Source organism: Agelaius tricolor, unplaced genomic scaffold, assembly GCF_023055355.1.
Source record: "Agelaius tricolor isolate 1412-34295 unplaced genomic scaffold, bAgeTri1.0.p SCAF_4, whole genome shotgun sequence".
NCBI classification, from domain to species: domain Eukaryota; kingdom Metazoa; phylum Chordata; class Aves; order Passeriformes; family Icteridae; genus Agelaius; species Agelaius tricolor.
Window position 1 is genome coordinate 48612625 of NW_027269264.1, and position 25941 is coordinate 48638565.

Consider the following 25941-nt stretch of genomic DNA (forward strand, 5'->3'; position numbering starts at 1 on the left):
CAGGTCTGAGATCATTAAAGCCCATCAAGATCTAAACCTTAACAAGGCAATTCTACCAAGTAAGATCTCTTTCTAACACCTTCACATAGCTTAGAGCTTGTTTGCTGCTCTCTGTTTCACAGGCTAAATGTCCTTTCTTGTCGATTACCCTTGAAAGCATAAAAAACCTCAAACACCAAAGAACAAACCTTTTAAAGAAATATTTTACTTATCCCACATTTTGCAACAGCATGACAGGAGACTGTGGGTGTTTTGCAGCAAAACTTTATTGGGAGAAGCAGGTGGTGCTGCAGGAGCAGGGGCACACCCCTGGCACTGCTGCCAGCCTGGGCAGCCCCCGCTGCCCCCTCACTCCTGTGACTGCAGGCGGGTGAAGATGTTGGTGCCCACCCTGTGGGGACACAGAGGGGGAGATGTGAGGGAGGGATGTGACAGTGTCCAAACACACACCCAGCCCTGTGTAACCACACCACATCTGCACCTTGGCAGGAGCCCAGGAGGTGGCATTTTTCCTTTCTGTGTTTTACCCATGCACAAAGCAACCAAGTGAATCTTGCCATCAAGATTTGTTAAGCTGTGTTTTCAAAACAGATAGTAAACCTGCTTTTGCCAACACCTGTGAGAGTGGCTCTGCAAGCAACCTAGAGCACTCCCTTGTGACAGCCCAAACCCGGGGGTGCAGCACAGGGGACATGTGCAGGGCAGGGACAGGGGGCTCACCTGGTGGCTTTCCAGTCATTTTTCATGTTCTCCACACGTGACCTCAGCAGCCACATGGTCTTCAAAACCTCCTTTCCATCCTCATCCACAAAGCACTGGCCCGTGAAAACAGTGATGGAGTCTGTGGGGACAAGACAGGAGAGGAGGGGAGCGTGGCGGAGGTGGCAGGTCAGTGGCTGCCCCAGCACAGGGGACAGTAGAGCCCTGCTGTCCCCGGCCTCTGGGGACAGCGGGGATGGGGAAAGCAGCAGGAGGGCTCAGGGCTGGCGTGTCACACGGACATGGGCAGGCAGTGCAGGCTCCAGCCCCTGCTGCCTCTCCTGCAGCCTGGGACTGGCAGCTGACAGCAACCGAGGAGCTCCAGGGACAGGGATGGGGGAGCTCCAGGGAGGGAGAGCAGTGGGGATAGTGCAGGGGAAGGCAGGGAATCAGCAAGGGCACTCCAGGGAGGGCAGAAAAACTTCAAGAGCAGAAGAGGGAGGGCAGGGGAGGTCCAGGATACCATAAAGAGGCTGGGAAAAAAGTACCTGAAAAGCTCCAGTTGACGGTGAATCCAAAGGTGGGCTGGCCCTTCTGGTTAGGGCTCTTCTGCATGGATCCCTGCAGTGGTGACACCTTGATCTCGTTGGAGGTGGCTGTCACAGCCGTGTGGTAGGAGCCAGCAAAGGCACCATTTGCGTTCACCGTCAAGATGGTCATGTTGGAGCCCAGGTCATTGACCCAGCGCCCGGTCAGGGAGCACTGGAGAGCAGGGAATTCAGCACTGGTGCCTGCAGCCACAGCCCCCTGCCCACCCCACCCTGTGCATCCCACCCTCACTGTACCTTTTTCACAGCGAGGCCCTGAGCCCCCAGGGCCAGGAAGAGCACGAGGAGCAAGGGAGTTGCTTGCACCATCTCTGCAGCAGGCAGACAGCTGATGGACCTGGGGATGTGCTCCTTGCAGGTCTCTGCTGATGCTCCTGCTCCCTCTCCTTTTTATTGGTGCCAGGTCTGTGGGTGGCACCTCTGGCCAAGGCATTGTGCAATCTGGGTGTTTCCTAATCTGTGGTTCCCAGCCATAAGAGGAGGTAATTGCAGCAAACATTCCCAGAAATGAGAGCTGAAGTACTGAAAATGTCCATTCCTGCTCCCCTGGCACCTTGCAGGGAGGCCCTGTCTCCTGCTGATCAGTGAGTGCTGGGAACTGGTTGGTGGGGAAAACCCCTCTCTGGAGCTGTTGTCCATTGTGTCACTCATTTGCCACATCAGTTCTGTACCCAGGGTTTGATTTTCCTTAAGCCTGGTGACCTCAGGACTGGCTGCAGTGCACAGCTCACCCTGCTCTTCCTCACCAGGCATGCCCATGTGCACTCACCCACCACCCAGATTCTTTTGGGACTCAGATTTCCCATCTCCCCCACCCCCAGAGTGATGAGTCTAGGAAGGTCTGATGTGCATGTTAAGCTGTTGTTTTCACAAACTGGTTTGTGTTGGAAGGGAATTATTTACTTAATGAGAAGCCAACATTCACTGAATATCTGGGACATTGGATCTTAATAGTGACAGAAGTTGTATTTACACAAGGATTCTTAGACAACTGTAAGAACAAATTTTCATCATTCCCCTTATGTTGTACTTGTTGCTGGCTAAAGAAGCTGAAGTGAATGGATTCAGCCCAGAGTTTCTCACCCATTTCTAAATGGTTTTCAAGGCAGTTTCCTAAAATACATGTTTTCATTCCCCAAGTCATCATAGCAAAAGCTGATGGAGCCTACTCACCAGAAAATAATACTTTTTGTAAACTGGAGACAAGGCAGTTCTTTGCAATGTCTCAAAAATAAAGAATATTTATTTTTATTTTTCTCAGTCTTTGCTTACTCTTAAATTTCACATTTGAGCCCTGGTTTCTCTCTGACAGCAAAACTCATTGCTACCCCAGCTGGAGAGCATCATATTTGTGCTGCTGGCATCTCCACAGCCCCCTCTCCTCCCTACAGGAGCCCTACAGCCCTGGAAGAAATCCCTGGTGAGAGAGCTGGCTGGCTGCTGCCCATTCCTGCCCCAGTGTTTTCTGTCGCAGAAATCAATTGCATAACAAGGTGTGTTTTCCCACATAGCTGCCATTTGCTCTGACAGTTTTTTGGCAAGCAGGTGCTGCCCAGAGCATTGCCAGTGTTTGGGATAACAAGTAAGGTCAATCTGGGAAGGCTGTGGGGGCCAGGAGGGACAGACATCGTCCCTTCTCCATCACCCCCTCTCCATCACCCCCTCTCCATCACCATGGTTCAGGGGGCTCCTGCAGGAACCCTGTGGATGGACAACACAAAGTCTCCATGCTGCTGATGGCAGCCCACAGCTCCTTCACAGGTGTAGGTTTATTTTAGCATCACACAGACAATATTGTTTATTTGTTCACATAATCTTTATTTTTCCTGTACTTAACAATCCCTTTAGCTCATCTCGCAGGGTCAGGGGGCAGCTCAGTGCTCAAGCAGGCAGATTTCTTGAGTGACCCCAGCTGAGTGCTGAGGTGTCTCCGTGGGGTTTGCACCCTCCAAAGATCAGAGAGTAGAGTGGCTTGGAGCTGGCAATCACCAGAAGGATTAAGTTCTGCAATGCCATGCCTGAGCTCTGGCACAGCAGGAAGTGAGGGCAACTGGCAGGCAGGGAAGAAAGCCAAAGCAGGAAGCACTGAAGAAGTTAAAAGTCATCAGGGCTGTGGTTTAAAACCCATGTACGTTCAGGGCGTTGTGAAAAATAAGTGTTGGTGGATAATAATAAGAAACGGTTAATGAACGATTTAACTGGCTGCTCAAACTGGGGTTGAGTCAGCCTTGAAAAACAGTGGAGTAGGCAAAATGTCTGTGACCAGGGACTGTCCTCTCAGCCCTCAGCTCCATCCATGCAGAAGCTGACAAAAGCTGAGCCTATCAGATACAAAACTAATTGAGGTGATACAGCCCAGAGTGAAAGAGAAATCAGAAATATCCCTTTATACAGACTGAACCCCAACCTTTGGAAGGCACGTTGCCTGGGGTTAAGGAACAGTATTGATGCATCAAAGCAATACCAGTCCAGCCAGAAGCTGTGCTGTCTCCAGTGCCTGCTCCTGTTCCTTGCCAGCTGGATCAGGACATCACTGCTATTGTTGGAAGCTGCCAACAGGATACAAATGCAGGTGGGAACCCCAGGTGCTCCTGACTGTTGTGCTGGCACCCTGTCCAACCAACCTTGCCACGGTGACCCTAAGGGACCACATCTCCATCCCTTTCCATTGTCTGTGGGCTTTCCCATGTGAGGATGACACCAGCTGCTCTGGGGGTGCTGCATCCAGGACAACCTGTCCTTCCTGGGTATTGTTACTTGTCTGCCTATGTGGTTGTAGGAACACTCCCCTGGGGAGTGAAGAAAAGGCCATTTGTCACCCAGTGACAGCTCTGGGCCACCACAGCGATCCCCTGCCTGCAGCAGCTCCCAAGGCAGAAAAGTGGGGGAAGAATGCTCACAGCAAGTAGGACAGGCTGCTTCCCACCCCAGCCCTAAAGGCTGCTAAGGACTTAGGGAACACTAAGCCCTGAAGAGAGAAAGAGCTGATAGTCTTCCCTGTGGTGTCCTCGGGGCCCTCCTGCCCTTCCCTGTGGTGTCCTCAGAGATGCCCTGCCCTACCTGTGGTGTTCACAGAGCTCCACTGTGATGTCCTTCATGCTCTTTTTCTGTCCAGCTCTGAGATCAGGTGAGCTCCCTGTCCCTGCCTTGCACAGGTCCCCTGTGCATCCCCAGAGAGGACAGGGCTGTCCTACCCCATGGGTGTCCCTTGGTGGGAGGCTCAGCCCCTCTGCTATAAAAAAGGGGCCGAGTGGGCGTGGGGCAGCAGCACAGGCAGAGCCCAGGCACCAGGCACAGCCACCACTGCCGTGGGGACCCCAGGCTGCTGCTGCTGCTGCTCGCCCTGGCCCTGTGATGCTGCATCCAGGGAGGGGAGGGCAGCCCTGGGGCAGAACCTGGCCATGCCAAGCTGAGCCATGCTGTGCTGTCCCAGGTGCAGGGTGAGGGGCTGCAGGCCCTGGCTGTGCTGTGCCATGCTGTCTGCTCTTGTTGTGCCCTGCAATGCCACCCAGTGCCATCCCACTCCATCCCACCCTGTTCCAGTGCCATCCCATGAGGCAGTGTCCGTGACCATGGGAATTTCCAGCTCTGGCTGTGCTGTCTCTGTGGGTACTGTTGGCGACTTACCCCTGGTATAGGGGAGTACCCAGAGCTCTGTCCTGCTCTGCCTGGGGAGGGAAAGGTGCTGCCCCAGCTGGTGCTCATGCCACAGCTCCCTGGTGCCACAAAAAGGGGCCATGCTGGCCCTGCACATGCAGGACCCATGTCCCACTGTTTAGGGAGGCTGGAGCAGCATCTATGACTCAGCAGTGACCAAGGCATCCATCAAAACTCACCATTCCCAGCCTTGTCTGGGAACACAACAGGAAGGGCAGCAGACCTCCCTAATCCCCATGCCTCCCTAACCAGGTTGGTGCAGCCTTCAAAGGCTGAGCTGGCACAGAAAGGAGGAAAAGGAAGCAAGGTGCCCAGCCCTGGGCAGAAGGGCACAGGGTTTGGTTAACCAGCTCAGCTGCTCCCCACAGAGGTATTTTCTGGCTCCTGGCCTTACCTTGTCTTGCAGGCAGCAGAAAAGAAAGCAAGGATCAGGTCTTTTGTGCCATTATGTGTGGAGAAGTGGATAAGGAGGCACATCCCTGCTCCCTTCAGCAAGGCTCCACAAGAGCCAGACACCACTGGGACTTGTCCCCTCCCTGCCCCTTAGCCCTAGTCCAGGAAGATAAAGGGGAATTGCAAGAGTTCCCTCTTCCTGTTTGATCCTGTGCCAAAGAATTCACCAAAGAAGAACAAGAGTAGACAGCTGGATAGATTTATTAAGAACTGAAGTGATTTATCCCCTTTCATGTGCTCCACTGCCTGCCCCCGGCACCAGCAGGGAGGGGGCCATGGTACCAGACCAGGACCTGCTTCTTGGGCTCAGATTGTCACTGTCCAGGGAGCCGGGTCTCCCCTGGGGATTGTATCTGCCACAGGCCCTGCTGGGGCAGAGCCAGTCACAATGTGCAGTGTCACCCCAGGACAACTACAGCATCCGTGTGCCTGAGTGCACCACTCCAATATCTCACACACACATTCACCCACACCCTTTTCTTTCCCTGCAGGACAGCTGCCCACCTCACCCAGCCCAATGCCTGCAGGAGAGAGGTCTCCTGTGCCTCTGGGCAAGGTACCAGCTGCACTTTGGGATGGCTGGGGAGCCTGCAGGCTGTCAGAGCCCCGAGTGCACAGAGATGGGGGCTTTGGGCTTAGTGCTCATGTGGACCCCTCGTGCTCGGTCCAGAGCAGGAATAAATTTTCCATGAGGAAAAAGGCAACACTGCTTGCCAGGTCAGTTGTCCCTAAATAGCACCAGGAAAATTACAAGAGGAAGTGGAAGAAAAACTTTCTCCAAAAAGCTTTTGAAAAATCCTGCTTGGTAGAATGATGTTGAACTACATTCCACCTTCCTCCTGGGGAGGCTGGCAGCTCATCCACCTAGGGCATCTCCAAAAACAGCTTCTCTCCCACAGTCCCCAGTTAAAGCTCTCCCAACTTTGGAAATTTTCCTTTGGGGACCTGGCCAACCAGACCACCCTCAACAAGTTTTTGGTTATCAGTGCTTGTTCCTTAGGATAAGGACTGTTTGAGGACTGCACTTTCTCCTTCACTGCACTGTTCTCTCAGCCTCTGCACCAGCTATGGGGAGCATCACAATGCCTCCAAAAGGTGGGATCCTGGCTAAAGGTGGACAAAGGACTGTCCAGGACTAGCGAGGCTGGAGGGGTTTTTTCTGCCAAAGGCAAAAGTGATGGCCAAGCCAGTCTGGCAACACCAGAATTGCCCTTGCGGCTGCAAAGTCCATGTTGTGGATAATGTTCAGGTTTTTGTGTAACTTCTGGGAATTTCAGGGAAAGGAATTACAAGAAAAATTCAGCTCCAGGTCAAGGAAAAAACAAAAACAACTTAGTCTGAGTGAGTTCCAAAAGTACTCTAATCCTTTCAGTTTTGCAATCAGATCGTGATGCAAAGGGTTGTGACTGAGAGTGGGCAGCTTGGAGGGAGAGAAGAGGCAGCCTGGGGATGAAGAAGTCAGACTGAGGTACACATGACCCCTGGTGGTTTTCTGTGTCTGGTTGCAGGTACCTGAAACTTTTCTCTCAAGGGAAACCTAAAGAGTTCTGAAAGGTCAGCTGTGCTTGCTGGATAAGCACTTCTTTCAGGAGATTATCAGGAAAAAGTAAAAAATTCTCTCTGTCTATGAGGAAAAAAAATCATCCAAAAACTGGGAAAAGAATTAAAAATATTTACCAGAATAGACTGAGAAAGCTATTGTCAAAACAGAAAAAGAGAACAAAGAAACACAAGGTAAACAAAAAGAAAGCTGCAAACAAAAAGAAAACAAAACCAACCATCTGGCTCCTGAGCATGGAAACAACCTGTCAGCTCAGCAAAAAGCAGCAGAGCAGTGGCACAGTGAGGAGTACAATGAGATTAAAATCCCTTGCACACAGCTGAAAATAAATACAGCATTTGCAACAATTTTGTTACTGCCAATAAAGACAGGAAATGTCACTGCAGAAGTCATGGAGTAACCACAGCATCAAATGGCAAGAGAGACAAGAGCCATGGGGCTCATCAGCACAGCCCAGGGACATGCCAGACACTTATTGTCAGTCTGGTGACACCAGAGCCAGGGGAAGCAGAGGCTGGGATGACACCAGACACAACCTTGCCAGGGAAGGCTGGGCAGTCCAAAGCAAAAGCAGCAAATCCCTTCTCTCTATGCTCAAGCCAAGCATCCCTGCAGACATTTTTCCCCACTGTGGCTCTGGAGATAAGCCCAGGGGATGCTGTGGGAATCAGTGAAGGGCTGGGGTGCCCTTCTCTGGCAGAAGCTTTTGGGCACACTCTCTTCAGGACTGGATCACAGACAGTTCTTACATCTCATTTCTGACTTGTTCACTGCTGACTTGTGCACACAAGGCCACACACCAAGGCCACGTCAATGAGCTCACAGACAGGAGTGATGCCAGCCAGGCAATGGAACAAAATACATGGAAAAAACTCAATGAAATGTCCTAGTAACAGAGGAATTCAGCAGTCCCACCTGCAGTCAGCTCAGAGCTCACCAGAGAGCAGGGGCAAGCACCACCTTCAGCAGCACCACGCTGAGGCTGGGGAGAGGCAGGCCACATTCTGGACTGCACCACATCTACTGTTTCCTCCCCAAAAGGAGCTGCAGGAGGGATTTACTGCAGGAGGGCTGGGCCAGACCCTGCCTGGAGCCCCAGGCACAGCCCCAGCCCCACACTGGGTGTCTTGGTTTGGAAATACTGAAATGGAGAAAATGAAACACTCCCCCCTGCCCCCCAAAATTGCCATAAATTTTAAATTAAGGGGCTCTCAGGCAACAAAAATTATGGGAGCAGGAAATAACAGTTCTTTAATAGGGAAAAAAACTAAAATGATAAAACAAACAATGCAGTAAACTAAAACAATACTGACAGAGTCAGAACACAACCTAACACTTTGTGGGTCAGGGTGTTGGTAGCAGTCCAATTGGAAAAGTGGCTGCAGCCCTCCTGGAGTGTCAGGTGTGGTTCTGCTGGAGCAGGGATCCTGTTGGAAAGGGTGCAGTTTTCCTCTGACGATCCAGTAGAAGAAGAGGCAGCTGCTGATCCTCTGGGAAATCTAATGGAGAAGCTGTGCTGGTATTCCAGAATCTTCAGATTATACCTGGGTAGCAATGCTTGGCTCCTCCCTCTGGGCGGAGCCTCTCACAAAGAGATGCTCTAGCTCTTATCAGACATGCAGTGACATTCAATAGCTGTTATCAGCAGATGTCCCTTCGGCTGATTGTCCCTTCCCACAATCCCTATCAGCAGATGTGAGGAGTGATTGTGATCACTCAGAGAGAGATAAGGCAAACTGCCCACTTGACAAAAGGCAGCTGCCATACAGAGGGTAATAGAATACATCTTGCCTTGCAATCTGGAACAGTGGGTTAAACACAGGAGGGAATGAGCAGCCAAAGTCACCTGAAGCTCCCCTCTGATTTCCCAACACACAGTGAAGTGGTTTGTCACCCTCCCAAAGACAAAGCCACTCCTCCCTTCACTCAGCTGAGGCCTTGGAAAGCTTTGCTGAAGCTTTGCTGTGACAGCAGCCCATGGGGTATAAATAACCCAAGGGTTCTGCACTGCCCCTCTCTCTTTAGGGTGTTGCAGCACCAGTGGCTGCTCTGAGCAGCCCAGCAGACATGAGGAGGCTGCAGCCAATTCTTCTCTTGCAACTGAAGAGCAACAGCCATGAAGTCACTGAACCAGTCTTAGCTGCCTTACCTACTCATATAGGCCTTTTTAAGACAGCAAATAACACTTGTAAAGTTAAAGCAATCTCTGAAAAACGCCAATCACTTGTTTTTAAAATGTTTAAAGTTTAATAGTAATAAAATGGTTATAAAAATAGTAATACAATTAGAGTAATAATAATTTGGACAATTTGAATTAGGACAATATGAGACAATAGAGACAAAAAGTTACGGATGTCCGGGTGTGGGAACTCAGCACATCCCTTTGGATATCTAGAGTTGCCAAGAACCCCATCAGGGGGCTCAGAGACCCTGGCATGCTGCCCAGAACACCTGGAGATTTGATTTTGACCCTTGCAGCGAATTGCCAGCTTTGTATGAGGACGTGAAAGTCACACAGGTTTGAACAGTATAATAATAAAGTATTCACAGGGTGAAAATGTAGATTTTAGGATTTTTGGTATGGGGGTTATGGGGACAAGATGGAGGAATCAGAGCGTGTCTAGCCTTTCTTCTTCTTCTTCTTGTTCTCCATTTTCTGCAGTGATGTTGGCACTTTGGGATTGGTTTGGAGTAGAGGTGCACTGTCTAACACAGGTGATAGGTATTGGGAATTAAGTGTAAATATGTTATATGTAGTTTGTAGTATAAAAGGACAACACCGCCTCGGGGGCGGTCAGAGTGCTCATGGCTGCCCTGCTGAGCAGATCTCGGCTGGGCAGAAAGAAAATTTTATAGATAAGAATTAATAAACAACCTCAGGACGGAAAAGCGAAGAGTCCACACTTGTTCTTCAGTTACGTGGGCTGAAGCAGAGACATCCCATGCATCTTGGGGCAGAGAACATCAACAGCCAACCCGAGATCCAGGCACCTTTTTCTGGGCAGCACAGATCTGAAAAAGGACCCCCGTTAACAGAGGATTAACCCTTAAAAACAATAGCTTGTTACACATTCATACACTTCATACATGATGTTATAAACAAAAAATCTGCCACATTTTTTGGGAAGAAAAAGAGCTGCAAATCCAGTTGGACTAGTTGTTGCCAAGGTGGAGTTCTACCTGTTATTGTAATCACTGGTCGTTTTAGCTAATTGCTCCTTTTGTATCAGTAAGGCTCTCCTGGGGCTAAGTTAATGGCTCTTCTCCCCAGACAGTGGGTGGAGGGTTCATGGGGGGGCATCAGAGAAGATGCAAAACAGCTTCGAGACCGGCATGCCATGGGAAGGAACATCATCAAACTTACCAAAAAGACCCCAAAAACAATGAGCCAATACAGACTTAAGAGATTAGAGTGACGTATGGATGTGAGGAACAGAGTGCTGAGCCTGCGGAGATGCTGAGAACCTTTGTTGCCCCTCACCCTGAGCAGAGACATCATCTGGAACCAGGGCCACAAGCCGGTGAGCAACTCAATATGTAGGGAAACCTAGGCCTATGTCCGCTGCTCTCCTGAGAACAGGATCTTTAGCTTGGGTTCCTAAAGGACAAAGCTGTGCATTCCTTTTTCTCCAACTCATCTTGGGAGTGGTGACAGCATACCACAGACCTGTCAAGCTTTCCAACCTTGAGCTGGTCACTTTTAACAAAGGCATTAGAAAGGGAAAAGTCTCTTGCCCTGTTTATTTCACATGATGCGTAAATTCCATTCAAATACAGGATTCTGTCTGGTCATCGTTAACTTCTTCCTCTGAGTCCTAACAGCACCTTTGAGGCGGGAAGAAGTTCGTTTCTTCTGATGAGAGGGCTATAAATTCTTTTTCTCTGAAAGATTTAGGTGTCCTGTGGCTGCTATTTTGCTGCAAGTCCTTTCTTTAAAAAAAGTATCCTACATAGCATAGTTTCTATTTTAACATTTTGTTATAACTTAAAACTATATTTAACACACTACTTAAGAGAATTAATACAGCATTACTTTCTAACACAACACATATAATATTCATTTCCATATTTGCGGAAATGACTATAAGGTAAGGCCGCACCCCCGAGGGCAGAGATGCTTGTTAGTGCCTTTCCCAGCGTTTCCCCGCTCCCGAGGGCAGAGCTCCTCGCTCGCCGCTTTCCCAGCGTTTCCCCGCTCCCGAGGGCAGAGCTCCTTGCTCGCAGTTCCCAGCGTTTCCCCGCTCCCGAGGGCAGAGCTCCTTGCTCGCAGTTCCCAGCGTTTCCCCGCTCCCGAGGGCAGAGCTCCTCGCTCGCCGCTTTCCCAGCGTTTCCCCATGGCCGCTCTCAGCAGCGCTGCGGGCGGGGGCAGCCCCGCAGCCGTGCCGGAGCTCGGCACTGCAGCAAGGGATGGCTCAGCGCTGCCCGTGCCGGCTGCCAGCCCCAGGCGAGGGTGGCAGCTGTGCCGGGACACGTCTGACCTTCCTCTTACCCCGGCATTGCAGCAGCCCGTGAGCCTGTATCAGCCTGCCCAGCAGGTGAGCGATGAGACGCCCTTTAGGCTGAGCCCTAAAGGCCTCTTTCTGTCCCTCTGCTGCCCGGTGTGCTGCTTGCCAGCCCAGGGCTGCTCCTCTTTGGAATTTTGTCTTGCCTGCCTCCCAAATTCCTCTGCTCCTGCTGCTGCTCCTCAGCTTGGCAAGAGACTCCAAGTCCAAGTTATCATTGCCGGTGCTCTTGCTGCCGCTGCATCCTGCGCGGTGTCCCGTGCGGGGGGGAAAGGATGCTGGGGCAGCTGCCTGTGGAGCAGCAGCCCTGGAGGCAGCATTGTGCATCTCCGCCAGGACTCCAGCTTGCCAGTGGGAGTGTTCATCTGGGAGGTGGAGAACGGGAGGGATGAGGACGTGGAGGTGTCCATCATGTTCAGCCTGCAGAATGGCCCGGGAGCGGCGGAGGCCGGGAGCGGCGGGCACTGGAACGAGCCCTTCACCTTCCACAAGGATGGCCAGCGGGTTGCTGGGGTCCTGCTGCACCACTGCCCGCCCATGAACCCCTTCACCCTGGCCATCTCTGCCCGGGAGAAGGTAAAGGGCTGGCCCTGCTGCTGGGGCTCCTGCTGGGGAGGTTGTGCAGCCCTGCTGCATGCGGGACAGCTGCCTGCAGGCAGCTGGCAAAGGATGGCGGTGCAAGGCCTTGGGGTTAGCAGCGTTCCTCAGCACTTGCCTGACACCAGGAGAGGGGACACGGCTTCCCTGAGGGCACCCTCTTTGGGGATGGTGTCAGGAGAGCGGCTGAGGCAACGAGTTAAGAGTTGCTGGGCAGCCCATGAGAAGCGAGTGTCACGTCCTGCTGGTGGTACTGGGGAGGGGAGAGCATGAATCTTCTCCTCCAAAGGAGCAGCCCCTGATGATGCTCTTCCCTTGTTCAGGCTGGCACGGGAGTCACCCATGTGACGGCATTCAATCCCACGGGATTGGGTAGAGAGGTGTGGCAGGACCTCCTGCAGGATGGCAGGCTGGATTCACCCCCTGGTGAGTGCCTCCATCCTCCGTGGGACGGGTGCAGGGGAGCAGGGCAAGTGGGTGGCCGTGCTGCTTCTGGGCACCCAAGCAGGGCAGAGCTCTTTCCTCCAGCCTCCTTGGCTGTTCAAAATCTCCCCAGGATGCTGTGGCTTGTTCCCCAAGTTAGGCTGTATCCAGACTTCCTATTGCTTGTCCTTGCTGTGGTTCTCCAAAAGCTGTTCATACCACTTTGGGGCTATTTTTAACAATTAGGGATGCCCTGACACACTACGAGGAGTGGGAGAGGAAGATCGAAGCGTGGCAGAATCCCATCCTGGAGAACAGGTAGGGCAGATGGGAGCACCTTCCCAGTGGCCTCCTGGGCTTGGCTGCCACAGGTTCATCACCACCTCAGCCTCCGAGGCTGAGCTTCCCTCTTTCCCGCAGCCAGCTGCCTTCCTGGTACAAGTCAGCCCTGTTCAATGAGCTCTACTTCCTGACGGATGGAGGGACCATCTGGATGGAGGTGCCCCCTGATTGCCGTGCCGAGGAGCTGCAGGGGCCGGCGGGGGCGGGGCTCTCCCACCTCCTCCCTGTCCTGCGGGAGTACGGAAGGTTTGCTTATTTGGAAGGTAACTCACAAGGATGGGAGGCAATCTCCAGCCTCAAGCCCTCCTCCCATAACTGTAGCCATGTGTTTTGAACTCGCCATGGGGGTGTTTTTCACACTCCAGTGGGTAGGGGGCAGTGCTATTCCCAGGAAAAGCCCTTGCAGCCCTGAAGGATAGGGCATGGAGTGTTCTGCACATGCCTGGTGCTCTGGGTAGAGAATGAAACCCTCTTGGAACGGGAGCCCCTGTCCGTGCTGGGAAAGATGCCCCTGTCCAGGGCCCTGTGGAGGGAGGAGCTTTGCCCCTTGTCCCCTGCCCATGGCAGTCTCCTTTGCCTCACCACCTGCCCTGTCCTGCCAGGCCAGGAGTACCGGATGTACAACACCTACGATGTCCATTTCTACGCCTCCTTCGCTCTCATCATGCTGTGGCCCAAGCTGCAGATCAGCCTGCAGTATGACATTGGTGAGTGTCCCCAGAGCCCTGCCTTGCTGCCTGCTCAGGGCTTCACCTGGGGAGGAGACAGAGCCTTGGGCACAGCTGCTGCTGCTGCTGCTGCAGAGATGTGTGCCTTGGAGCCAGCAGCCCCCTCCGGCCGCTCTGCTGTGCCCAGCGCTTGCAGCCCTGGAATGTTGCTGCCCCAGCAGCTCTGTGGCCAGCACTGGGGGCACCTTCTTGCCATGCTGGGGGTGCCCAGCTGGCTCTGCCTTCCCTGGGGGAGCCCCTGGTTTTCCCAGCTCTGTCCTTGCCCCTTGCATGGAGCTGTTTGCAGACTCCCAGTGGGAGATGGGCCACAGGCCATCGCTCCAGGCTGAGCGGGGCCCTGCTGGCCTGCAGCAGCTGGGGTCCCAAGGAGCTCCATGTGATGGGTGGTCTGACAAAGAAGAGCCCAAGCCAGGGAGGGTCACAGCTGGGGTCACACAATGGCCTTCAGTGGCAAGCGAGGCCACTACTGAGGAAAGGGAACAGGGACACTGATCTGTGAAAGAGAGGAGACAGTGTGTGTTTGCTGAAAAGCTTTATTGGGAGAATAAAGTTGCTGAAGGTGCTGAAGCAGGTGCTGAAGGAGATGCTGAAGCAGGTGCTGAAGGAGATGCTGAAGCAGGTGCTGAAGGAGATGCTGAAGCAGGAGGAAGGGCTACAACTTGGCATTGCCTCTTTTCTGGGAGTTCCAATGCTACCAGCCCTCAATCCATGAGCTCCTTCTTCCTCCAGAATATGTTGTAGCCAACCCTGAGGGGACACCAGCAGAGGAAATGTCAGGGTGGGACATGAGAGTGGCCCAGTGCCCAGCCAGCCCTGTATTCTCCCAAAACATTTGCACCTTGTCAGGACGCCCAGGGAAGCTACACACAAGCACCCTGTCCTCCCTCACTTTCACACTGGCAGCAGTTCTGCCAAATGCTGAGCACCACAGGCTGGGAGCACCACCCTTCATCCCCACCCTGGGGCCATTCAGGATGCCTTCTTAGGCCTTTGGCTTTGGAAATGCCTCTCAGGTGGTGAAGCTTCCCTTGAGCTTCTCACAGAAACTTTGCACACCAAGTCCTTCTGTTGCCTTATCAAGGAAACCAATACTCCAAAAGCCTTGGGGAATTACTTGCCTGAATCACAGCCCAAGTGGAACAATGTTATCATTACTGGAACTGTGAAAAATTCCTGTAATTACCCTCTCAAACTACATCCAGGATGAAGACTGGCTGATGACTTAGTTCAATCATCCCAGGACTTTACCACAGTATTCCTAAGTGAGGCCCTCATTGCCAGCCTGGATCTATAATTAAATCTCTGCTCTAATTGCGGTAAACCCTCCCAAATCACCTTATAAATGTTAAATTAGTCAATGGTTAAGTGCTGCCACGCCCTGTAGACAGAAACCATTGAGCAGGTCTGAGACTGAGAGCGGAACCAGCCCCAGCAGGGATCCATCCGTAGTTTAGAAATCAGTGGGCACCTTCCTGAACTTTGTGATTCATTTTAATATTCTCACTTCTCCTTGTCTATCTCCAGCTTCCATGTAAATCATTCTAGATTGATTCTAACCCATTTTTTCATTCCTATGTTTTACCCCTGCTCAAAGCAATCAAGTGAACCTTGCCATGGAGCTTTGCTAAGTCCTGTTTTTGCAAGCAGATACTAAACCTCCTTTTGCCAACACCTGTGAGAGTGACTCCTAAGTGACCTAAACCACTCATTTGTGACAGCCCCAACCCCTCGGGAGTGCATAGGGGACAGAGAGCTCACAAGGTGGCTTTCCAGTCGTCTGCAAGTTTCTCTGAATGTAACCTCAGCAGCCACATGGTCTTCAAAACCTCCTTTCCATCCTCATCCACAAAGCACTGGCCAGTGAAAACACTGATGGAGTCTGTGGGGACAAGACAGGAGAGGAGGGGAGCGTGGCGGAGGTGGCAGGTCAGTGGCTGCCCCAGCACAGGGGACAGTAGAGCCCTGCTGTCCCCGGCCTCTGGGGACAGCGGGGATGGGGAAAGCAGCAGGAGGGCTCAGGGCTGGCGTGTCACACGGACATGGGCAGGCAGTGCAGGCTCCAGCCCCTGCTGCCTCTCCTGCAGCCTGGGACTGGCAGCTGACAGCAACCGAGGAGCTCCAGGGACAGGGATGGGGGAGCTCCAGGGAGGGAGAGCAGTGGGGATAGTGCAGGGGAAGGCAGGGAATCAGCAAGGGCACTCCAGGGAGGGCAGAAGGGAGGTCTGGGGACAAAACAAGGATGCTAAGAAAAGGCTGATTACCTGAAAAGTTCCAGTGGACAGTGAAACCAAAGGTGGGCTGGCTCCGATATGGGAGCTGCTGGGACCCCAGCAGAGGTGATTCCACAATCTTTAATGGGGAGACTGCCACAGCTGTGAGGTACTTGCCAGTGAAGTCACCATTTTCCTTTACTTCATAAATGGTCATGTTGGAGCCCAGGTCATTCTGCCAGTGTCCAGTCAGCTTACACTGGAGAGGAAAGAACTCAGCACTTGTGGCACAGCACTGGTGCCTGCAGCCACAGCCCCCTGCCCACCCCACCCTGTGCATCCCACCCTCACTGTACCTTTTTCACAGCGAGGCCCTGAGCCCCCAGGGCCAGGAAGAGCACGAGGAGCAAGGGAGTTGCTTGCACCATCTCTGCAGCAGGCAGACAGCTGATGGACCTGGGGATGTGCTCCTTGCAGGTCTCTGCTGATGCTCCTGCTCCCTCTCCTTTTTATTGGTGCCAGATGGGTGTGTGGCAGCTCTGGCCAGGACATTGTGCAATCTGGGTGTCCCCAATTTTATCAGCTATCAGAGGGACTCATGACAGCTGATCTTCCCAGAATGCCTTTGTTCCAAGATAAATGCAGGTGGACAGCCCAGGTGAGATGCTCCAGTATTGTGGTGCCACAGTACCCCTCCAGCCTCCTTCAGTGACCCCAAGGGAGAGCTTCTTTGCATCTTTATCCCTCTCCATTTGCTGTGGGCTCTGACATGGGAAGATACCAGCACGTGCAGGGGGGGCACATATGGGAGCTTGCTCTCGCCATGTAACATTATTCCTCTGCCCAAAAATTCTCCCCTGGGAGCAAAAAAAGGGCATTTGTCACCACTGGCAGCACTGGGGTAGCATAATGATCTGCTGGAGAGGAGAGGAGAGGAGAGGAGAGGAGAGGAGAGGAGAGGAGAGGAGAGGAGAGGAGAGGAGAGGAGAGGAGAGGAGAGGAGAGGAGAGGAGAGGAGAGGAGAGGAGAGAGGCTACTTCATATCTGCCAGCCCTGATAGCTGTTGAGTATTAAGGATGCACTTTGGCACTAAAGAAGTCCTGCCATGGCCAGAAAGAGATAATAGCCCTTCTTGTGGTGTCCCCAGAACTCCTCCACCCTTTCTTGTGGTGTCCCAGAGATCCAACGTGTTTCCTGTGGTGTCCTCAAAGCTCCCACACCCTGCCTGGGGTATCTTTAATGCTCTTCTCACCTGCTGCCCTCGCTGTGCTCCCTGCCAGCTCACTCAGTGTCCCCCCCAGACTCCATCACTGTCCAGAGGGATCGGGGCTCTCCTATCTCATGGGTGTCCCTTGGCAGGAGGCTCAGCCCCCTCTGATATAAAAGGGGCAGAGTCTGACACCACACATGGCCACCAGCACCATGGGCACCCAGGGCTGCTGCTGCTGCTCGCCCTGGCCCTGCTCATGGCCCGTGGTGCTGCATCTGGGGAGGTGAGAGCAGCCCTGGGGCAGTCTGGCCGTGCTGAGCCGTGCTGAGCTGTGCTGTGCTGTGCTGTGCTGTCCCAGGTGCTGGGTGGGGGACGAGGGGCTGCATGCCCTGGCTGTGCCATCCCCGTGGTGTGTGTTTTCTCTGTGCCATGCTCTGCCACCACAGTACACAAAGGTTTTGCCTGAGGGGCTGCAGGTTCTGGGTGCACCGTCCTGTACCATGCTGGGCCACAGCGCAGTGTCCATGACCAAGGAGGCTGCCAGCTCTGGCTGTGCTTCCTTGGGGCTGCTGTGGGTCACCTCCGCCTGCCACAAGGTACCTCCAGCTCTGCTGCCCTGCCCAGAGACTGAGGGTTGCTCTCCTGACTGATGCCCATGCGCTGGTCACAGCTGCCAGGGCGAGGGGCTGTGCCATGGGGCACACATCCCCTGCTCAGCCAGGCTGAACATGGGACTGAGTCTGGGCACTGACTGAGCCACCCACACAAGCCCCAGGGTCACCTGCAGGGCCTGTGGAGAAACGAGCTGGGCTCTTACATGACCCTTTTGGCCCTGAACACAGCTGGGACCGCCTTGGGCTCCTGGCACAGCGCAGCAGCAGCCACCAACAAGCAGATCCTGCTGTCACCCCTGCAAGGAGCCCAGCAGCCAAGAGCTAACCCAGCTTCGGCTCCACTGTGCAGTGGCAGCTCCCAGGTACAGCAGTGAGAGCACCCCCTGCCCATGCTGGGAGTCCCCTGGCTGGCACTCCAGTCCCTTGTGCACCCAGAGGAGCCCTGGCTGTGGGCACAGAACTGGCCCACACATCTGCCCCTGCCTGGGGAGATGGAGGGGATGCGGGACATGGGATTGTGGGGGCGTCTGTCTGGGACAGTGCCACAGGCAGAGTGGGAGCTTCAGACATTGTTTATTAAATAAGCCCTCCTGCTGAATCACAAGGCTCAGAAAGCACTCTCTTGCATTCTAGAATCCTGCCAACTGAAGAGTTTGGGCAGAGCTGGATCCAACTTAGCCCCAGATTTTGTCAATGGATTATGTCTAAAGGATTATACAGGTGCAACAGAAATTTTATACAATATAGTACCACAGCACTGAGGATGGCAAATCAGATATATTTATATAAAAACAAATAATTTATTATGATAATTAGACAAAAATATCTTTATAAGAATTATTTACTACAGATTAGAAGCTATAACAATTTCTATAGTATGATGCAATATTTTGAAGCAGTATTCATTATATTAAAGCTAGCTAGCAAGGCCAATTACAGAGTAGACCCTGAAGTTTCCCATACCAGTAATTGTGGGCAAATCACTCTGGTTCAGCCTCAAGAAGGGGGTATCTCCATGCAAGGGAGGAATCTCCACACACACTCTGGGAAGGAGGGTTTTAGAAGACTTGACCTTAGAAATGGGGGCAAGCTTTTACAGCATAATGTGACTTGGCTATCATCAGGATGTCAGCTGTGGCGGTTCAGCAGCTTCAGATACATTATCAATAGTATCACTTGCCAGTTTCCTTTCTTGGTTCTTTGCCAGTTCTATCACACCTACACATCGCTGTTCAGGATGTTGAACTTCAGGGACTGATGAGTCAGACTCATTTCAGCATTGTTCAATACTAAAAGCAGCATGACACCCCTTTCTCCATTCCTCCCTGCAAATAGTGGATTGCAAATATTTGCAAATAGGGAATTGTTCAAGTTATTTCACCCCCACTGCAGGCACAGCATCCTGATACAGAAAGGGGACTGGGGTGTCCCTCTCTCTGTCCTAGGGATGTAGTGCCTATCTGTCCAGGAGATCTGTTTCTGTGGGCACAACGAGCTCCCTCCTTTCTATCCCTCCCACACCAGGATTGCACAGCCTTCAAATGCTGCAGTGGCAGAGAAAGAAGGAGAAGGGTGCCCAGCCCTGGGCAGAAGGGACTCGATGTAGTCAAGGGCCTGCAGCCCTGTGGCTCAGTTGCTGCCCACAGAGGCCTTCCCTGGAGGAATGCTCTCTCCTCTGCTGCTGGCAAGGCAGGGCAGAGCCAGGAGCCAAGCAAGAAGCAGGTCTTACCTGCTGCTATTGCATCTGGAGAAGTGGGTAAAGTGCACATCCCTGCTCCCTTCAGCAATGCTCCACAAGAGCCAGACACCACTGGGACTTGTCCCCTCCCTGCCCCCTAGCCCTCCAGCCTAGTCCAGGAAGATAAAGGGGAATTGCAAGAGTTCCCTCTTCCAGTTTGATCCTGTGCCAAAGAATTCACCAAAGAAGAACAAGAGTAGACAGCTGGATAGATTTATTAAGAACTGAAGTGATTTATCCCCTTTCATGTGCTCCACTGCCTGCCCCCGGCACCAGCAGGGAGGGGGCCATGGTACCAGACCAGGACCTGCTTCTTGGGCTCAGATTGTCACTGTCCAGGGAGCCGGGTCTCCCCTGGGGATTGTATCTGCCACAGGCCCTGCTGGGGCAGAGCCAGTCACAATGTGCAGTGTCACCCCAGGACAACTACAGCATCCGTGTGCCTGAGTGCACCACTCCAATATCTCACACACACATTCACCCACACCCTTTTCTTTCCCTGCAGGACAGCTGCCCACCTCACCCAGCCCAATGCCTGCAGGAGAGAGGTCTCCTGTGCCTCTGGGCAAGGTACCAGCTGCACTTTAGGAATGGCTGGGGAGCCTGCAGGCTGTCAGAGCCCTGAGCGATAGGGAAGGGGAGGCACAGGCTCCAGCAGCCACACACAACTCCTTAAGCCACCACACTCTGAGGAGATATCCCCCACACCTCTGGTCCCCCCTTGTGCTCAGCACCAGCAGCTGGAAGCCCTCTGAGGTCAAGGGCACGTAGTGGAGGTAGGGAAGGAAAACAGCAATGTGAGTACTAGCACAGAGAGGGAGGGGAGGGTCCCTGCCTGCCATCTGCACCCCCCAGCCCGTGGTGCCCTGCCCAGTGCCACGAGGCTCAAGGGTGGCTGTGGCCCTGGGCGAGCTGTGCCAGTGCCTGTGCCTGGCCAGCCCGGCGCTCCAGGGCCAGCTGCATGCTCCAGATGCTGAGGGGCCGCATGTAGGCCAGTGAGCGGTACACCTTCTTCTCCCGGTAGGCCTCTGGCGTCTGGAAGGCCATGCCCAGCCGCTCCCACACGGTCCGGTAGCAGCCCTCCGCCGTACGGAAGCCTTCCTCCACCATGCCCTGCACGAGAGGGAACAGCACCATCAGCACGCCCACAGAGCACACCCTGGTGAGCACAGCAGCAGCAGCATCCTCCCCGCTCACCTCCTGGATCATGGTGGCAGCCAGGGAGTAGACCACGCCGACCCAGACCTCGTTGGACTGCACGCTGGAGGTGTCGGGCACGCCATCGGGCCTCATGCCATTCACGGCGCCCATGGTGCCGCCCGCAAAGCCCAGCACGTTCTTCTCGAAGATGGTCTTGAGTGCGCTGAGGACGTGGCTCTTGGGGAAAACCTGGGTGGACAGAGGGGGGCTGGGTGATCACGTGGACCCCTCAGGCTGGGGCTGGAGCAGGATTGAATTTTCCATGAGGAAAAGGGCAACACAGCTCGCTGGGTCAACAGACACAAATGACCACCTCAAAAAATAACAGGAGGAAGTGAACCATCTCTTTCCCCAAAAGGTTTAAAAAGCCCCTAAAATACTTTAGAGACATGCTGAACCACATTCCACGTTGCTCAAGAGGATGTTGACAGTTCATCTAACTAGCTGATCTCCACAAACAGCTTCTCACCCACAATCACTGGCCAAGCCCCTTCCCCATCGCTTGTGGGTTTGCTCTGGGGGCCTGGCCAACCACACCATCCTCATCTACTTTATGGTTGTCACTTGCAAGAGAGACAAGAGCCATGGGGCTCATCAGCACAGCCCAGGGACATGCCAGACACTTATTGTCAGTCTGGTGACACCAGAGCCAGGGGAAGCAGAGGCTGGGATGACACCAGACACAACCTTGCCAGGGAAGGCTGGGCAGTCCAAAGCAAAAGCAGCAAATCCCTTCTCTCTATGCTCAAGCCAAGCATCCCTGCAGACATTTTTCCCCACTGTGGCTCTGGAGATAAGCCCAGGGGATGCTGTGGGAATCAGTGAAGGGCTGGGGTGCCCTTCTCTGGCAGAAGCTTTTGGGCACACTCTCTTCAAGACTGGATCACAGACAGTTCTTACATCTCATTTCTGACTTGTTCACTGCTGACTTGTGCACACAAGACCACACACCAAGGCCACGTCAATGAGCTCACAGACAGGAGTGATGCCAGCCAGGCAATGGAACAAAATACATGGAAAAAACTCAATGAAATGTCCTAGTAACAGAGGAATTCAGCAGTCCCACCTGCAGTCAGCTCAGAGCTCACCAGAGAGCAGGGGCAAGCACCACCTTCAGCAGCACCACGCTGAGGCTGGGGAGAGGCAGGCCACATTCTGGACTGCACCACATCTACTGTTTCCTCCCCAAAAGGAGCTGCAGGAGGGATTTACTGCAGGAGGGCTGGGCCAGACCCTACCTGGAGCCCCAGGCACAGCCCCAGCCCCACACTGGGTTAAACACAGGAGGGAATGAGCAGCTAAAGTCACCTGAAGCTCCCCTCTGATTTCCCAACACACAGTGAAGTGGTTTGTCACCCTCCCAAAGACAAAGCCACTCCTCCCTTCACTCAGCTGAGGCCTTGGCCTGCTGCCCATGGCCACCAGAAAGCTTTGCTGTGACAGCAGCCATGGGGTATAAATAATCCAGTGGTTCTGCACTGCCCCTCTCTCTTTAGGGTGTTGCAGCTCTGAGCTGTGGCTCAGTGGCTGCTCTGAGCATCCCAGCAGACATGAGGAGGCTGCAGCCAATTCTTCTCTTGCAACTGAAGAGCAACTTATTCCAAGCCTTCAGGACTTGGAATAAGCCATGGATCCCTCTGATACTAATTTTGGACTTTTCAGGGCAGCAAATAATGTGGAAAGTTTCATATACTTTTTTCTACCATTTTTAAACAAATAGCACCTTGCCCACAGCAAACCCCACTGGGGCCAAAGCTAGCTGCAGTTACACATCCCTGCTTGCATGGCCTCTCTCTGAGAGGGTTCTGGTCTAAGATGGATTCCACTGTACCCATCCAACAGCCTTCACTATGGTGTGCAGTGAGAGAGCAGGCAGGTGCCTGCCACATTAGCCCTAAAGTGTAACCCCCAGCATGTGCCAGCCCTGCTGCTGCTTCCCTCATGCCACAGGTCCCATCTCGCCACAACCACACCAGGCTGCCCCTTCTCTTACCTCAAACTCCCCTTGGTCCAGACCACAAGCTCCAAGAAACCACTGCCCAGCACACTGGTCTGACATGATGCTGATGGATGTGTCACTTCCACTGCTATCATAGTTGTAGTATTTTCCTAGAAAAGGCAGGAAACAGTTTAAAAACAATAGATTAAGATACTGGCTCCTGTGAGCTGTCCCTACACACCTCCCTGTGTGGCAGGAGCACAGCTGCTTTTTCCACAAGACTCTTCTCCCTTTCCCACACCTATCCCTTCCTAGACACCTGCTCCTTCCCCTCCATTTGGAGGGGCAGCATCTCCCTTACTTCCCCCCAGCTTGCAGGGACAGTATTGCCCCTTCCTTCCCCCATTCCCCACAAGGCTCCATGATCCAGGGAGGAGCCACTCCCTCCCAAGGGACACACGGCCAGCTGAGCGTGGTTCCCCACTGCTGAGCACCCACCATTCCAGAGCATCCTCTCAAACGCCTCCTTGCCCTTGTTCAGGATGCCCAGGTATTTCTGCTGGATCTCAGTATCCCCAAGCACCTCTGCCATCTTGCACATCATGCAGACTGCAGCCAGCCACAGTCCACCACAATAGGCACTGCCGGAGCCAAACGAGAGGAGCATCAGCAATGTGGGACACCTCAAGGGTTCAGTGACAAATGGGATACAAGGGCCCAACTCTGAGCTATGTCCCCTCCCCAGAGACCCCCTCTCCAACCCCTATGTGCCTCTCTTGCTCACCTGGCTCCGTGCACCACCCAGGCGTCGTACGTCTGGTCAGCAAAGCCTCCGTTTTCAATGAGCCCGTCGTTATCTGTGTCAAACTTCAGCTCCGACTCCATCACAGCCTGTGGGAGAGGCAGGACATGGTCACGCAGTCCTCACATCCTGGAAGCTCCTCACACTCTGCTCGGGAGCATCCATCCTCTCAGGAAGCTGCTTGGCTCCTGAAGTGGGAAGTGGGGAAGGGTGACGGCCCACAGCCTGACCTCCCAGTACCTGGCACACTGGCCACATGTCCCGCAGGTACAGGGAGTCATGGGTCAGGTAGTAGTCACGGTACACCTGCAGCACAAACTTGAGGTTGAGGTCCTTCCAGTCAGCAGTGTCGTGCATCAGGTAGGCATTGACACGCTGCCATGGCTCGTCACCTAAACCAGGACAGAGCAGATGCAGCAGGGCAGCAAGCAACAAACATCCCTCCTCCTACCCAGGAGCGAGGACCCGAGGGTGCTGTGATCAAACAGCACTGAAATATTTGTTGTACCCTGTGCCATCTCTAGTGAGAACAGCCTTCCTGCTACTTCCCTCTGTCTCCCTTGTAAAAGATTCATGCAGCACAGTCTTCATCACCACCCCATATCATCCAGCTTTCCATTCCCAGAAAATATAGAATCACACAATCATTTAAGTTGGAAAAGACCTCTCGGGACTGCTAAGTCCACCACTGAACCACATCCCTAAGTGCCACATCTACGCTTTTAAATACACCACAGATGGTGGCACCACAACTTCCCAGGCAGCCAGTTCCAATGCTTGACAACAATAAACAGTGTATTTCATGCACCATACCCATTTCCAACAGCTTAGCATCCCCTCTGCTCCCCCACAGACCCCTCACCTGGGTCCCCAATGTCGTGTGGCACCACATTCTTCATTTTCACCTGGGCTGTCTGACCACACATCAGGTACTGCCGGGGCTGGACATCCTCGTTCACCACAGTGACAGCTGCAGAGGACACAAAGCAGGACAAGTAAGAATGAGAGCAGAAACAGCTGCAGAAAGGTCCAAGCATAAGCACAGGCACAGCCACCAGCACCAGCACATCAGGCTGCCCTTTGGAGCTCCAAGATCACAGCCCTCTGCAAAGGGCTGAGGGGACAAGCTGCTCTCCATCCCCCACTCAGCAGGGGATATGAAACTGTCACGACCCCCTTAAGGGAGGGCTGGGAAGGGTACCCAGTGGGCTCAGCCCTACCAGAGCCCAGCAAAGGGCTGTGCTCCACACCCCTACTCAGGCCACCGCCAAGCAGCCACCAAACACAGCCAGAGCACTGGGAGTCTGCGAACAGCTCCATGTCTCCTCTGCAAGGGGCAAGGACAGAGCTGGGAAAACCAGGGGCTCCCCCAGGGAAGGCAGAGCCAGCTGGGCACCCCCAGCATGGCAAGAAGGTGCCCCCAGTGCTGGCCACAGAGCTGCTGGGGCAGCAACATTCCAGGGCTGCAAGCGCTGGGCACAGCAGAGCGGCCGGAGGGGGCTGCTGGCTCCAAGGCACACATCTCTGCAGCAGCAGCAGCAGCAGCTGTGCCCAAGGCTCTGTCTCCTCCCCAGGTGAAGCCCTGAGCAGGCAGCAAGGCAGGGCTCTGGGGACACTCACCAATGTCATACTGCAGGCTGATCTGCAGCTTGGGCCACAGCATGATGAGAGCGAAGGAGGCGTAGAAATGGACATCGTAGGTGTTGTACATCCGGTACTCCTGGCCTGGCAGGACAGGGCAGGTGGTGAGGCAAAGGAGACTGCCATGGGCAGGGGACAAGGGGCAAAGCTCCTCCCTCCACAGGGCCCTGGACAGGGGCATCTTTCCCAGCACGGACAGGGGCTCCCGTTCCAAGAGGGTTTCATTCTCTACCCAGAGCACCAGGCATGTGCAGAACACTCCATGCCCTATCCTTCAGGGCTGCAAGGGCTTTTCCTGGGAATAGCACTGCCCCCTACCCACTGGAGTGTGAAAAACACCCCCATGGCGAGTTCAAAACACATGGCTACAGTTATGGGAGGAGGGCTTGAGGCTGGAGATTGCCTCCCATCCTTGTGAGTTACCTTCCAAATAAGCAAACCTTCCGTACTCCCGCAGGACAGGGAGGAGGTGGGAGAGCCCCGCCCCCGCCGGCCCCTGCAGCTCCTCGGCACGGCAATCAGGGGGCACCTCCATCCAGATGGTCCCTCCATCCGTCAGGAAGTAGAGCTCATTGAACAGGGCTGACTTGTACCAGGAAGGCAGCTGGCTGCGGGAAAGAGGGAAGCTCAGCCTCGGAGGCTGAGGTGGTGATGAACCTGTGGCAGCCAAGCCCAGGAGGCCACTGGGAAGGTGCTCCCATCTGCCCTACCTGTTCTCCAGGATGGGATTCTGCCACGCTTCGATCTTCCTCTCCCACTCCTCGTAGTGTGTCAGGGCGTAGTGGGACAGGGCAGGAGCAGCATCGCCATTGCTGCCAAAAAACCGTGTGTACCGCCTGCCAAGGAAGGGTTTGGTCAGCACCCCAGGGGCTCCACCTGGGAAACCCCCACAGACACCACAGAGGGACACTGGACTGCAGAGAACAGCAGAACTCAGCTGCTACTGCAGGGGCATTGGGGAGCAGGGGCTGGACATAGGGTCCTCTCCCTGCGGTGGCGGGGCCACAGCCATCACGA

General features: G+C 53.8%; 4 protein-coding genes across 5 annotated transcripts in view; 1 reads left to right on the top strand and 3 right to left on the bottom strand.

The window, feature by feature from the left end:
* Window positions 1-248: 248 nt before the first annotated feature.
* Window positions 249-1702, bottom strand: LOC139589522 (avidin-like). Its single transcript, XM_071425966.1, has 4 exons — window positions 1545-1702; window positions 1248-1461; window positions 721-841; window positions 249-391 (listed from the first exon to the last, which is right to left on the bottom strand). The coding sequence occupies exons 1-4, from the start codon at window positions 1614-1616 to the stop codon at window positions 349-351; spliced, it is 450 nt and encodes a 149-aa protein (XP_071282067.1). The 5' UTR covers window positions 1617-1702; the 3' UTR covers window positions 249-348.
* Window positions 1703-5600: 3898 nt separating this feature from the next.
* LOC139589307 (non-lysosomal glucosylceramidase-like) overlaps window positions 5601-25941 on the bottom strand; it is a 28213-nt gene continuing 7872 nt past the window's right edge. The window contains exons 8-18 of one of the 2 annotated variants that reach the window (XR_011678987.1): window positions 25635-25760; window positions 25348-25532; window positions 24904-25008; window positions 24146-24253; window positions 23524-23675; window positions 23266-23372; window positions 22980-23122; window positions 22536-22651; window positions 20540-20731; window positions 19946-20455; window positions 5601-6005 (exon numbers count right to left, since the gene is read on the bottom strand). Coding sequence is in view for 1 of the 2 variants with exons in the window: in XM_071425624.1 (XP_071281725.1) it covers window positions 20228-20455; window positions 20540-20731; window positions 22536-22651; window positions 22980-23122; window positions 23266-23372; window positions 23524-23675; window positions 24146-24253; window positions 24904-25008; window positions 25348-25532; window positions 25635-25760 (1462 nt within the window). In the remaining variant the exon portion in view is untranslated. Of the gene's footprint in view, window positions 6006-18382; window positions 20456-20539; window positions 20732-22535; window positions 22652-22979; window positions 23123-23265; window positions 23373-23523; window positions 23676-24145; window positions 24254-24903; window positions 25009-25347; window positions 25533-25634; window positions 25761-25941 lie in introns of those variants that run through there. The other variant, XM_071425624.1, reaches the window with a different exon arrangement.
* On the top strand, window positions 11100-12739 carry LOC139589450 (uncharacterized). The gene is made up of 2 exons (XM_071425917.1): window positions 11100-12056; window positions 12401-12739. Exons 1-2 carry the CDS (start codon window positions 11313-11315, stop codon window positions 12737-12739), a joined length of 1083 nt encoding a protein of 360 aa, XP_071282018.1. The 5' UTR covers window positions 11100-11312.
* Window positions 14086-16375, bottom strand: LOC139589309 (avidin-related protein 7-like). The gene is made up of 4 exons (XM_071425628.1): window positions 16137-16375; window positions 15832-16039; window positions 15329-15449; window positions 14086-14317 (listed from the first exon to the last, which is right to left on the bottom strand). Exons 1-4 carry the CDS (start codon window positions 16206-16208, stop codon window positions 14272-14274), a joined length of 447 nt encoding a protein of 148 aa, XP_071281729.1. The 5' UTR covers window positions 16209-16375; the 3' UTR covers window positions 14086-14271.